General features: G+C 48.8%; 1 protein-coding gene across 2 annotated transcripts in view; it reads left to right on the forward strand.

Moving 5' to 3' along the window:
- The window catches only part of SACM1L (SAC1 like phosphatidylinositide phosphatase), a 44,089-nt gene extending 31,241 nt beyond the window's left edge, over window positions 1-12,848 (forward strand). Inside the window, exons 13-20 of one of the 2 annotated variants that reach the window (XM_036266845.1) lie at window positions 2,179-2,277; window positions 3,910-4,048; window positions 6,266-6,335; window positions 6,455-6,527; window positions 7,331-7,424; window positions 7,537-7,629; window positions 8,892-8,949; window positions 11,241-12,848. In XM_036266845.1, the coding sequence (XP_036122738.1) occupies window positions 2,179-2,277; window positions 3,910-4,048; window positions 6,266-6,335; window positions 6,455-6,527; window positions 7,331-7,424; window positions 7,537-7,629; window positions 8,892-8,949; window positions 11,241-11,377 (763 nt within the window). In that variant the 3' untranslated portion in view covers window positions 11,378-12,848. The remainder of the gene's footprint in view (window positions 1-2,178; window positions 2,278-3,909; window positions 4,049-6,265; window positions 6,336-6,454; window positions 6,528-7,330; window positions 7,425-7,536; window positions 7,630-8,891; window positions 8,950-11,240) is intronic. The other variant, XM_036266846.1, reaches the window with a different exon arrangement.
- The last annotated feature ends 1,090 nt before the right edge of the window (window positions 12,849-13,938 follow it).

Genomic DNA, 13,938 nt, shown 5'->3' on the forward strand with positions numbered 1-13,938 from the left:
AGACACACTTGGGAGGGCCCAGTGGGGGGCTGCTAACCAGATATGCCTCAGAACCCTCAGAGGAACTTAGAATTACCTCAGACTTGAAATGTAGAGTCTCTGGGTGTGGAGTCCAGCATGTATATTCTGGAAAGAGTTTGTGTGCTAGCTCCTGTGTACATCCCTGGTTAAGACCCTCTGCTCAGACAGTGTCCACAGGTGTGCCTGCCTCCAGGGTCACCTGAGCTTGTAGCAGCAGCTGACTTTGGGAATGTGAGGCATAGATCAGTCTAAAGTCACACCCTCGGTGCCCCACACACCCCAGAGCTGTTGTTACCTTTCTGCTGTGCGTGCTGAAGTCTCCGGACAGAGGAGCATGTTAAACAGTATATTAGAGCCCTGGCTGGTGTGACTTAGCGGTTAGAGCATCGGCCCCTGGACGCAAGGGTCGCGGGTTCAATTCCCAGCCCCTTTCAAGGTCATGTGGGAGTCAGTCAATTGATGTGTCTTTCACATGAACGTTTCTCTCTCTTTCTTCTTCCCTTCCACTCTATCTAAAAATCAATGGAAAATATCCTCGAGGGAGGATTAACAACAACAAAAAAATGTATTTGATAATTTTTTTACTTCATAAATATATATTCTGGCAGGAATAAAAGTGAACTCAAATGGTAGGTTTATTGTCATCTTTTAGATAGCTAATGGATATTCACTTTTAGCTTTAATTTACTGATTCACTTTTTAGTTTTTTAACCGTTGTCACTTTGAGGAAGGTAAGTAGATTGAGTTCATGGACTGGCGAATGGCCAGGAAGAGGAAAGTGGGTGCACTGCGGAGGGCGGTGGCTGGCACACGTTGGCCGTGGAAAGGCCTGGAGGCTGGAGGAGGAGGAGGGTGCGGGGTTTCTTCCCAGGAGGTAGCACTGCTGGGCCTTGTGCTCAGCAGTAAACTAACATGTTTAAAGTCATTTTATTAACAAAATCAAGCTACGTAATTCATTCTTAGAAGATATAAATGTGGTTTTAGAAGGATATAAGCTTAAGAGTCCAAATGCATGTGGGTGGCAGTGAACCACTTAAAGTCTTTAAGCAAGTCTAGAGCTATTACTTCTGGTCAGAGCACCCCAGAAATCATTGTCACTTTTATTGCAGCTGTCACTGAAAATGCTTCTACCACACTCCCGCGTCTTCCCAGTGTCAAACCTCGCAGTTGGCTAGCCTCTATTTTCGTACTAATTTTAGTTTTGTTTCTAACTTGCGATAGTTGAGATGGTAGGAGCCCCTCTCTTGACCTGCCCAGAAGCCCACATTCTGTTGGTGCCCCTTCAGGCTGTCGGAGCCCAGGGTGTCACATGAGAGCAGACACCTCTGAGTTTTACTCTTAGACAAGCATGATGTCCTTCCAGTCCTACCTGATGACTCGGCGTGGTCCCCGAGTGGGAAGTTGGCAGAAGTGGAGTAAGTGAGGACCTTTGTGTCTGGTGCTCAGGTCCTCTGTTCTTTCTTCCTCCCTTGACTTTCAGGAGTTGGTTCATGATTTTTTTCCCCTTTCAAGGGGCATATTTCAGCTCGTGGTAGGCCGTCTTCACTGTTCTTACCTGAGATGTGTGCCTCTTAAAAATCGGATAACTGAACATAACTCATTGCAGTTGGCAAACAAGGGAAGTCCTTCTACCACCTGTGTGTGATGTATAGATACTGGTGAAGTGGAATATTTTGTTAGTATGGTCAATAACTAGAGTGGGGGCCATCCTCCCTCTGTTCTTGTCACAACCCTTAGCACACATCATCCAACCCTCGTTGGACTGAAAGTTTGTCTATTTTGAACATTTTAATCAATTTGAAAGACAATAAAATAGGACCCTATTCTTTGCACATGGGGGTAGAAAATAAGTGTGTCAGATACTCAGGAGAGGGCTACTTTCCTCACACACCTGATTGCTGTACCTGCGCCCAGCCCTCCAGCATTGAGCTGGGCCTCTCCGGGCCCTGTCCGAGGGCCTCTGGGAGAACACGTGGAGGCAGCAGTGTGTGCACATTTCCTTCGGGAGGTAACGAGCATGAGGTGGGCGTGTGTGCAGCGGTGAACCCAGAACACTGGGTGCTGTGATGGAGAGAGGAGAGTCGGCTATGAACGTATCACTGATCGAAGGAACATGAATGATCATGGGTCTGTTTCGAATATCTTTTCTTTTGGTAGGTATGTTGCCTTTGACTTCCATAAGGAATGTAAACATATGAGATGGGATCGACTAAATATTTTATTGGATCGGGTAGCAGAAATGCAAGATGAATTAAGGTAAGCCGTCTTATTTCTCTGTGGAGGTCGTGGGAAGAGGTCTGTGTATATATTAACTATATTTATTCATTATCTATCAGACTTACACATACACTTTCCTGCATTGACAGCACCGTCTATACTATTTTTAGTTTTTTTAATTGAAAAGATGAGACTTCAAATTTAAAAATATTTTTAAATTCTTAATAATGACCTACAACTGGGTGTTTTTGTATTTTTAGGAATTATCTTCCACACGTTTACAACTTTTTATGTAATTGAAGTTAATTTACTACTGTTTTATATTTAGTTGTTTTCACTAAACATTCTGTTGCAGATCTGTGTCACTAGCCTTCCTAATCTTGTAAGGATAGTGTCCGATGGCATCTGTGTGTGCCACTGGGTCACGATACAGTTTCAGTTCAGTGTTCTCCTCCAGCTGAAGATCTGGTTTGCTTTCTTTTCTCTTCCCGCCGTGGAAGGCTGTGTTGCAGCGTAACACTCTGGGTATATATGGAGAGATGGATGGGTCAGAGGGTCTGCACATCCTTGTGGCACTTTCTTGTGTGCTAACCGTGTTACTTATTGTATTGTTCGAAGGTTTACTGTACTCTGTGCATAGGTCAATCTTCACTTCTTTTGAAGCCAGAACAGGAATCTAAACCATGTCAATTTGTCCTGCCTTAATCAATTAATTAGTATTATCTAGTATTCATGGTATGCTGTGTTCCATACACTCTGCTAAGCGTCTTATGTGCATCAGGCATTATCTCATTCACACTTTCGAGCACCCAGTAGTGGTGCTGTGACCTCCATTTTGTAGGTGAAAAACGTAGGCTCGGAGAGATTAGGTTAATTATTTAAAGTATCACAGTTGCCTAAGGAGCTAAGGCTGGCAAACCAGTTTCTTGCGATCAGAGTTCATGCTCTTTTCCTCCACATGTGTGCTGTCAAATTTTCAAGTGCACAGCATTATCTGAGCAAATTATTAATACTGCAGGACACACAGGAACTGGAGACCATGGTTGGCTCCATTGCAATGTCTGGGGGGTTAAGGGGAGAAAGGGAAACAGATTTTTCAAGTAATACCCTGTTATACCTTACAAATTTTGTACCGTTTGCTTGTATTACCCATTTTAAGAAAGGGTTTTAAAATGTTTTTAATGCACAGTATCCAACTCTTACGTCAGAGATTCTTACTCAGATGATCTCAAGGCCAACCATCTTCACTTTGAACAAACAGGATTCTGACCCAGGTAGTGCAGGGAACGCGCTTCAGACATGCTGACAGGGACAGAGGTGGGATAGTCTCGGCAGGGGAAGCCCTCTTCTGGCCTTAGGGAAGCACGCTGGTGTCTGTAGCAACCTTCATAATCGCCAGCTCAGTTCTTCACAGCTCGTGGGTGAAATGACGTGATGCCGCAGCTGTTTGTGGATGGGTGGTGGGGCGGGGGAAGGGTGGCTCTCTTGCCTCGGCCCTTCAGCTGTCTTTTCGGCCTGTGGCAATCAAACATCCCTGGCCATGCATTTCCTGCCTGACATTTAATTCACTGGTTTTAATAATGTTTCTGATCGGAGACCTGTGTTATAAGAGGTGTGTCCTCAGTAGATTTAACTGACTTTTATGAGAGTGTTTATACAAATGTGTTTTAGTTATTTTCTAGTAGACTCTACCGGCAAGGTGGTGACGAACCAGGAGGGCGTGTTCCGCAGTAACTGCATGGATTGTCTGGATAGGACCAACGTGATCCAGAGTCTGCTAGCTCGGCGCTCGCTCCAGGCCCAGCTGCAGGTGCACATTCCTTTGTTCTTTTATTACACAAGTGATCAAAAAGTAAACTGTCTTCAGAAACCAGTAACAAAACACTCGCATTACCCTCACCCTAATCCAACTCATTTTGTTTCCGTGTCTTCCATCCGTGGCTGTGGATTTTCTGTAACCACGGTCACTGTGTGCATGCACAAGTTCTAGTCTTGCTGTTTCCTTTAGCTCATGCATAATCACAGTTTTGTTTCAGAGTTGCATTCAGATGTACTATAATTTACTATGCCATTTAGGTTGCTACATTTTTGGCTTATAAATAACACTGCTGAGAGTATATCTATATATATTATTGTTAACTTGGATTATTTCTTTTGGGTTAATTCCTAGAAGTTCATTTACTGAGTTAAAGGGAATATATATATAGATTATTTTCCAAAAGGGTCATGCCAGTTTACACTGACATCAGCCAGCAGTAGGTAACCCATTTCACTGAACTCTTGCCAGCATTAGATATCTTTACTTAAAACTTTCTTTCTAAATAGTACAGAGTAGTACCTCGAGGTCGTTTTTTTGGTTTTTTTTTAAATCCTCACTCGCAGACATTTTTTCATATTTTGTTCCGATAGAGCAGGAGGGGAGAGAGAGAGAGAAACATCTACGTGAAAGGGACACATCAAGTGGCTGCCTCCTGCATGACCAACCAGGACTGGGGACAAACTGCAACTGAAGGATGTGCCCTTAGCAGGAACCGAACCCGAGTTTCTGGACCACAGGCCGACGCTCTAACCACTGAGCCAAGTCAGCCAGGGCCTTGAGGTCATTTTTTTTTTTTTTTGAGGGAGAGAGGGAGGGAGAGAGAGAGAGAGAGAAACATTGACGTGAAAGGGACACATCTAGTGGTCGCCACCCACACGACCCCAACCAGGGCCGGGGACAAACTGCAGCCGAGGTACATGCCCTTAGTGGGACCCGAACCCGGGGCTCTCTGGTCCGTGGGCCGACGCTCTAACCCCCGAGCGGCCAGGGCTCGAGGTCATTTTTATTTGCATCTCTTTTATTACTGACAAAGGATGTTGACTTCCAAGTAGGCGGCTTCTGACACAGCTTAGCTTCACCTTTGAGATTGCGCTGTCATGGAAAATAGATGTAAATATTTTCTTCTGTTTATGTTTGGAATTTTGTAGAGTCCCGCTTTCCAGATCACATTGGCATTTGTTGTGAGGGGCAAACACAGTCCATCCCAAGTGGTTTCCGCTGAAATAATCAGTGAGCGTTCCACTGTGTTCATGGCAGTTCTGTGGCGCCCCGGGAGGGCTGTGGAGGGAGGATGCTCCCTCAGGGTGAATTGTCCTTGAACCCTGAAGTAGCACGTGCCCAGGGCGTGGGTTCCCTGTTGGAGGCTCTCAGTTTTCCTGGTTTCTCTTGGACTATGTGCTTGTCAGTGTGTTGGGTTGACTCCAGAGTGGATTTTTAATAGCAACAATATTGGGAATGGTGTTTCCAAGGCTGATGAATAAAATCCTCTTTGACTAGGTTCTGTAAGCCATAGTGAGCTGTTTTTCATGCTAAATTTGGTTTTGTAAAGCCTGACTGATTTCAGAGACTCGGGTCAGAAGCCTCTAGCTCATCAGAGCTGGCTGGGTGGGCTCCAGTGGTGTCTTCCTGGTCGGTGAGGGCAGAGCTTCTACCCAGCCACGGCCACTGAGGTGGCTCCCGTGCCAAGGCCGAGTATGCACCGTGTGGAGACAGTGAGGACGGTGGTGCTCAGAGGGTTGAGGGTCCAGGACAAAGCCCGAGGCGGGGTCTAATCAGTGGTCAGTGAACCCAAAGGGGAGTCCGTGGGGTCCAGGATGCCCAGGAATCTGGAGATTGTGTGTGAGGGCTGTGTGCGCATGCCTTTCTCCCGGGGCCCCTGGCTAGGGGTGGGTTTGGGTGAGGAAGCCTGGGGTGGTGGCTGAGGGGGGCAGGGGAAGGCAGGGAAGGAGGAAGCCGGGGCTGGAGTCCTGCAGGTGCTTCCACTTCCCCTTTCCTCCCCTTCGCTCCTCTCCTGGGCAGTCCTGCCTGTTCCTGCGGTGCTGGGGCTCCTGGGCTTCTGGGTCCCCGGCACTGCTCTGCAGGGCGCGCTCCTCCCAGCAGCCGGCAGCCGGCAGCCAGGAAGCACGCGGCGCGATTGAGGAGCGGCTGCCTTTCTTCTGAGTCCTGGCCCGGAAACCTGCGTGTAAACGCGGCTCGTTCTCGTTTCAGAGACTGGGTGTTTTGCATGTGGGACAAAAGCTTGAAGAGCAAGATGAATTTGAGAAGATTTACAAAAATGGTAGGTGTTTTCTTTTCTAGAGGCAAAGTTACTCAAATTTTCAAATAAGTAATAGTTTAGATTTAGCACTCTGGTTGTCATTTTCATCATCATCAGCCGGTTTTTCCTTTTTCACACAGCCTGGGCTGACAATGCAAATGCTTGCGCCAAACAGTACGCGGGGACCGGTGCCTTGAAGACCGACTTCACCAGGCAAGTGTGCTCTGGCGGCCGTGGGCCCTTAGGACCTCCTGGCAGCCCCGCCGCGGAGCAGCCTCCAGTGCGCACTGGCGGCCGTGGGCCCTTAGGACCTCCTGGCAGCCCCGCCGCGGAGCAGCCTCCAGTGCGCACTGGCGGCCGTGGGCCCTTAGGACCTCCGGGCAGCTTCCACACACTCTCGGCAGCAAGGGCGAAATGGCAGCGCCGGGGCCTCGTTAGGCCGGTGGCCGGGCTCCCTGGGTGGTGCCGATGCACAGTGAGGGTTCCAAGCCGCAGCTCTGCGGTTCTCAGAGGTGCTGTGCACCTGAGCCACCTGTCAGGCTCAGCAGGTCTGGGGCAGGGCCTGAGATCCTGGCCTCTAAAAAGGCACCAGTGATTCCGATGCTGCTTGGGGCCCTACGGGATGGTGCGAGGTGTGCAGCCTCGGAATTTGTTACCGGTTGGGCCTTTCTGCCGTGTGGATCCCTGGGAGCAAAATGAGATTTCTTAGCCTTTTTACTCTCTCATACCATTTAACCTAGACTTTGTTTCTCTTCTTATTTCTGACCTTTGCAATGGGAACTGAATGTGTTTCCTCTTTGTGCCTACTTTGGTAGTGTTTTAGGAAGAGAATACGTATTTCTTGGACCCACTGGTGGGTTTTTTCAGAGGTATCTCCTTATAGTTTCAGGGTTGATTTTTTAAATCTTTGTGACTCCCTTATCTCCATATCGCGTACTTTTGGCCACTTTCTCTCACAATGTAAAACAGTGAGAGTTCAGTACACCATCATGTAACTCAAAACTTCTTCCATCCAGAACCGGGAAGAGAACTCAGCTGGGACTTTTCAAGGACGGCTGGAACTCACTCGTACGGTATTACAAGAACAACTTCTCGGACGGATTCAGACAGGTGAGTTTGTACGGGACGCTGATTGTTGGTCACGAATGGCTGTGCCTTTCACTGTTCCTCAGGAATGCGCTCACACCTGCCTTGGGAGTTAATTTTCTTCTTTCTGTTCTAGGACGCCATAGACTTGTTTCTTGGGAACTACTCGGTGGACGAACTAGAATCTCATAGTCCTTTAAGTGTTCCTCGGGATTTGAAATTCCTGGCTGTAAGAAATCTTTATGTTTCTCAGATTGTTCAAAGCATCGCATCTGAGGGCATAGTGGTGCCAGCTCCCCTTGGTTTCAGACGCTGTGTGTGGTTCTGAACAGAACGTAGACGGGCTGGTCGCCCTTCTCCCCAGGCGGGAACCGCGAGAAGTGGAAACGGGCATGTGTTCCCTTTCTGATTTCACTCTCTCCTCCTCTCACCGTGGGAACCGAGCGAAGGGGGTGGAGGCTTCTCATTTCAGGGGGATTCTAGTCCCTTACGTTCAGGATTGTCGGAGCAAACTCTTGTCTTGGACGGCGAAGCGCAGGCACGTGCCTCAGGGACGTTGAGGTTGGTTCCAGATACCGCAGTAAAGCGAGTGTTGCGATAAAGCGAATCGCATGAATTCTTTTGTTTCTCAGTGCATAAAAAATTTGCACTGTACTGTAGTCTCTTAAGTGGGCAGTAGCAATATGTCTAAAAAAAACACTTTATTGCTAAAAAATGTTAATCGTCATTGAGCCTGTAGGAAAAATGGCCCTGACAGACTTGTTTGCCACAGGGTTGCCACAAACCTTCCATTTGTTTAAAAAAAAAAGTCAGTGTCCACACAGCGCAATAAGATAAAGTGCAATAAAACAAGGGGTGCCTACATGTTTTTGGTACTTCTCTCCTTATTTGACTCCTTTTTTTTTTATCCTCACCTGAGGACATTTTTCTATTTTTCTATTTTTTGTTCAGGTAGAGTGGGAGGGAGAGAGAGGAAGAGAGAGAGAGAGAGAGAGAAACATCGATGTGAAGGGACACATCGAGTGGCTGCCACCCGCATGACCAACCAGGGCCGGGGACAAACTGCTACCGAAGTACATGCCCTTAGCGGGAACCGAACCCGGGTCTCTCCGGACCGCAGGCGGGCGCTCTAACCGCTGAGCCAAACTGGCCAGGGCTTGACTCCTCTTTTCACCAGACTTTGCAGGACCCTCTGGGGTCCCATCAAGTGGGCAGAGTGTCCTGGAGTGGGAGGGCCCAGGGTCCTGGGCCTGCACCTGGGCGGCCGCCTTCCACTTAGTACTTGGTTTGGAGCAAAGACAGGCTCTCAGATCTGATGGCTTAGCCATTCCGAAGGTTGGGGCGCTTGTGAGGCAACCGCAAACAGGGGTGTTTTGTTGAAGAAAGACGAGTGTAGGGTCGCGGAGAGGGTGGTTCCTTCTCAGGAAGGCGCGCACAGCTGGGTGCGCCGCGGTTCGCGTTCTTGCCGATGATCTCCGTTCTCTCTTCCAGTTGCCGATTATCATGGTCGTGGCCTTTTCGATGTGCATCATCTGTTTGCTTATGGCTGGTAAGTCTACTCACACTGCACACTCTCGCCTCACGTTTTAGAATGTTGACCTTCCTTGTACAGCGTCTTGAGTTTGCGTCTACTCAGCACTTGATGTTTCCCAGTTAATTTCAGTGCGTGAAGTGAGCAGATGAGTCTAGTCCTTGATGTGACTGGAGGAAAAATACTTACTCAGTAGCTTCACAGATATTTTTCCCTAAGATTTAAAACAATTTTTTTATTGATTTTTTTAAAATTTAATTAATTAATTTATTTTTGTTACAGATGTTTCTCTTTTTCCTCCACTGATACCCCCTACCCCCTCCGTCCCTGCCCCAGCTTTGTTGTCCATGTCCATTGTTCATGCGTACATGCATATAAGTTCTGTGGTTTATCTCTTCCTTCCCCCCACCCCCTCTTCTGGGGATTGTCAGTCTGTACCCCACTTCCATGTCTGTTTTTCATTGATTTTTAGAGTGGGGCGGGGGAGAGGAAGAGAGAGAGAGAGAGACATTGATTGCTTCTGCACACACCCTGACTAGAGCCAGGGGTTGAACCTGCAACCCAGGTACTTTCTGGGAATCGAACCCATGACCCTTCATTTGTGGGCTGACACTCTAACCACTGAGTTACACCCACCAGGGCTGATTTCTTTCTTTACAATACTGCCCAGCCCTGGCCGGCTTGGCTCAGTGGTTAGAGAGTCAGCCTGCAGACTGGAGAGTCCTGGGTTTGGTTCCCGCTAAGGGCACAACTCGGTGGTAGTTTGTCCCTGGCCCCGGTTGGGGTTGTGTGGGTGGCAACCACTCGATGTGCCTCTCTCACATCACGTTTCTCTCTCTCTCTCTCTTCTTCCCTCTCTCCCTCCTGCTCTATCTGCAGATAAATGCAAAAATGTCCTCAGGTGAGGATTAAGAGAAAACACTGCCCAGTAGTGTCATTTCCTGGGAGCCACTCCATTGTTAACTGTTTCGTTATTTTGATCTGTTGTGTTTTCTTTACTGTGGACTCTCAGTCCTCTGGAGAGCTCTCTGGAGTGGGAGGGGAGCCAGGACCAAGGACTCAGCCTGGACACGTGGCCGGTCCTTTCGGGAGTGTCCCGGGCGGGTGTGTGTGTGGAAGAGAGAGAGAAACGCCTTTCTCTGTCCAGGAAGAATTGTAAGACTCTGCTGTGAAAATGAGCCATCTCACAGGTTTTGATACGTGTTTAAGTAAAAAGAGATTAAATGCTGTGGATGCTAACACCTCATGTCAGTTGCTTGTTATAAAATAATGAGCTCGGCGATGTTCACATGATACTGTCTGATTTCTAGCCTCACTTCGGTTTTGAAGAGAACAGGACATCCGCGGCGTAGCAGCCCGGCGAGAGCATCCCCAGCTTGCTTCTCTCCCGCTGCTCTTGCTGGCGGCGGCCTCTGGGCTGCTCCCCGCGGGCCGGCCGGCTGCAGGGGACAGGTGGCCCTGGGCCTCTTCTCAGGGCTGAGGGCCACGTCCAGCTTTGGGCCTGAGAAACACATCAGGGGAGCTGTGTTCCTGCTATTAAAAGAGGTTATCAAGTTTTGTTTTAACTTTTTTCACCCGAGGACATTTTTGCATTTATCATCAGATAGAGTGGGAGAGAGAGAGGGAGGAAGAGAGAGAGAAACATCGACATGAGAGAGACACATCGAGTGGCTGCCACCTACCCAACCCCAACTGGGGCCGGGGACAAACTGCAACCGAGGTACGTGCCCTTAGCGGGAACCAAGCCCAGGTCTCTCTGGTCTGCAGGCCGACGCTCTAACCGCTGAGCAAAACCGGTCAAGGCTTGAGTTTAGTTTTAGACACTGGCCTTTAATACGTATCTTTTCTGACACAGGCATGTTTTGTAGGTATTATCGTGTCGGTATTCTGATAGCAGCTAGTGTCTCTCACAGATGGGACTGCGACCTGAACTGCTAGTAACGGTTTCTTGTAACACAAAAACATATAATCCAAGAGGAATTATTGTTTGTGTGATATAACTCGAAATAGTTTAGTCAGGTGTTCTCAAAGCGTGGCCCCTGGACCAGCAGCATCAGCATTATCTGGGAACTGGACAGACATGCAGATTCCTGGGCCGAATCGGAGCGTCAGGGTGGATCGAGCCCTGGAGAGGGTTCTGATGCCGGCCGGGGCTGTGGAGCTGCTGGTTTAAGCTCGAGTGAGAGGTTCTTGTGTTTTCCTGCAGGCGTGTCTGTGAATTTTCATGTCGGGATGTGCTGAATGGCTGAAAGTTGGCTCTGGTCTCACTAAATGCTTCTTCATCAACACTTTGTTTTTTCTGTCAACAGGTGACACCTGGACAGAAACACTGGCCTACGTGCTTTTCTGGGGAGTTGCCAGCGTGGGGACGTTTTTCATCATTCTTTACAATGGCAAAGATTTTGTTGATGCTCCCAGATTGGTCCAGAAAGAAAAGATAGACTGAGTTTGTGTCTGTGGAAAGCGGCTTGGCTTAGAAGATTCCATGATGCAGAACTGGAGTCTTTACTGACCCGCTTTCCACACGAGCCCGAGGCCCTCAACAGCCCTTCCCCGAGAGCACTGTGCTGGCGGGCTGACGGCGCAGGGTTGGTGTCTGCCCGATGCTCTGCCGTCGGCGCTGCTACGCTGTAATTGGAAGCTCCTGTAATCACATGTAGCCTGATTCAGCTCACACAACGGAAGGGGTCCGCTCATTGTCAGTTTAATCAGCTGTGGCCGAATACGTAATATATATCAAAATCTAGCTTCCTTCACTATTTAAACAGTCGGATTACTTTTCCAGCTCAGTTTCATTATTGTCGTCATGGAAGCAGCCACTGTTAGCAGCCACCTTCCCCCTCATCTTTGGACTTTCCTTAAAAGGAAAGTTTATAAAATGCTACGTTTATAAAATGTCAGTCTCTCCCACTCATCAAGGAGCTGGACAGCCCGGCCCTGGCTTCGCGGCGGCAGAGGAGGGTGGGCTGCCCGCCGCGGGGGACGGAAAGTTCAGGTACACGGGACCTTTCTGAAAGGAGTAAATGAAATTTTAGAAAGTCTGTCTTATGCTGATGGTCCAGAGCCACCCGGTTGAAAGGATCCCTTGGCTGCCCAGCTGCTTCCTCTCGGGCATTTCCGTTTCTTTGGGCCCCTCATGGGGACGCGGCCCCGGGCCCCCTGCTGGCCTGGCGGTGCGCAGCAGTCCCGCGTGTACTGCCCGCTGCTTTCCCGCCGCCTGCCGGGCTCCGTCAGCCATCAGTGAGCGTGTCTGACACATAGTGCTTCCAGGGAGTCGTAGTTCTCAATCAAGGACCAACTTAAACTTTGATTTGTGTAAAACATACCCCAAAAATAGGCTGTGGAAGCTGTGATGGGTCTGAGTCGGACTGTGTCCAGGTTGTAATTATGAGATTCGAATGGTGGGAAAGCGTGGGCGGTGCACCTGCGTGCGTGCGTGTGCCGCGCTGGCCGTGGAGCGTTTTCCTGAGGCTCTGAAGGCGCTTTTCCGCATTCCTTCTTCAGCATTATCTTTTATAAACATTAATACGAGGATTTGCTTTCTGAAACTCTGAAGGAAATAGTAGCTGGAAAACCTGTAGCTTAAAACCAGTCATTAAAACTCCCAATAGTGTAAGTAACTAGAACTACCTGTTCTTAACATGTAAATAAGCAGAATTTGTTCCAAAGACGAAGTATTGAAACTTAGCTCCTATCTACTGTAACCTATTACTCAAATGCGACTGGGCATTTCATGTTGAGAAGTTACTTCAACAACTAGACGACAGACCGAGCCTGACCTGGCGTGGCTGCTTCGCGTGAATGAACATGGTGTGGCCAGTCGCAAGGTGTTGATTCTTCAGAGCCCTGCAGTGATTGTATTTCTAAATTCCTGTATGAATATCCATAAGTGAGAATAAAATGTCATATTTTCTAACTACTGTTGGTGTCGTTCCTACACTTTGTCTTGAAAAGAATGTTCTTTTTTATTAGAATTTTTAAAATCTTGCAAAGCAGTGCACGGTCATTATAGAAAAATTAGACAACATACGGGAACAAGAAATTTAGTAGCTTCTGAAATCCTGCTCTCCAGCTATGATCACTTGAGAAATTGTGTTCATCCTCATAACTATTTCTTACAGATAAAACCAGGGAAATGTTAGTAAAGTATGTCCATAAAAAGATGTCCTCTCTTCCCCCACCTCCTGGTGCACAGGGCGACGTCAACCAACTGAGCCACACTGGCCAGGGCCAGATGGTGGCGCTCTGCCGTATTCTGTGGGTTAGAGCACCTAGTCACAGGCCCACCCGGGTGGAGGAGGAGGCACAGGCCCCTCAATGAGGAGGGTGGAGAAGACTGGCCACGGCTGAGCACAGGTTGGCTTTTTGTTTGTAGTTTGTAGGCTTTGGACCCCTGCCCGTGTATCCAGGTGCACGCCCCCCCCGCCCCCCGGGGTGAGGGCAGCGTTAAATGGCATCTCTGCTGGGGTTTCTCAAATGAGTGTCTAGACCAGACCCTTCCCAAAGCTCCGGGTTCTTATGTTCAGCTGCCTCCTGGCTGTTCACCTGGTTCAAGACATCTCAAACTTACGGGCAAGCAGAGCCCTTGGTTTATGTTCTGCAGACTAAATCCACTCCCCGTTGTCCCTGTCTCCGAAAATGCCCCAGCATCAACCCAGTGAGTCCTGTATGTTATTCTTCTCCCCTTGGCTATGCATCCAGTCCATAAGCACGTCTAGGCAACTGTCCTCCCCAAATACAACTCAAACCTGCCTTTCTCCCCATATCCATTTCCATCGTCTCCTGTGGACTTACTGATGGCGTTCCCGGAGTGACTCAATTTCCCCACCCACATCCCTCTAACCCCTCACAGCCACCGGTGACCCTCAGGTGTCCATCAGACCCACAGGCCCCGTGTTAGTAAACCCTGAGTGGCGTTCTGTTGCTCTGAATAAAATCCAAGCCCCTTGCTGTGGCCTATGCGGCCTGGCCCCTGCCACTCCTCCAAGCTCACCTCCACTCGCCCGC

Source organism: Molossus molossus, unplaced genomic scaffold (assembly GCF_014108415.1).
Source record: "Molossus molossus isolate mMolMol1 unplaced genomic scaffold, mMolMol1.p scaffold_m16_p_18, whole genome shotgun sequence".
NCBI classification, from domain to species: domain Eukaryota; kingdom Metazoa; phylum Chordata; class Mammalia; order Chiroptera; family Molossidae; genus Molossus; species Molossus molossus.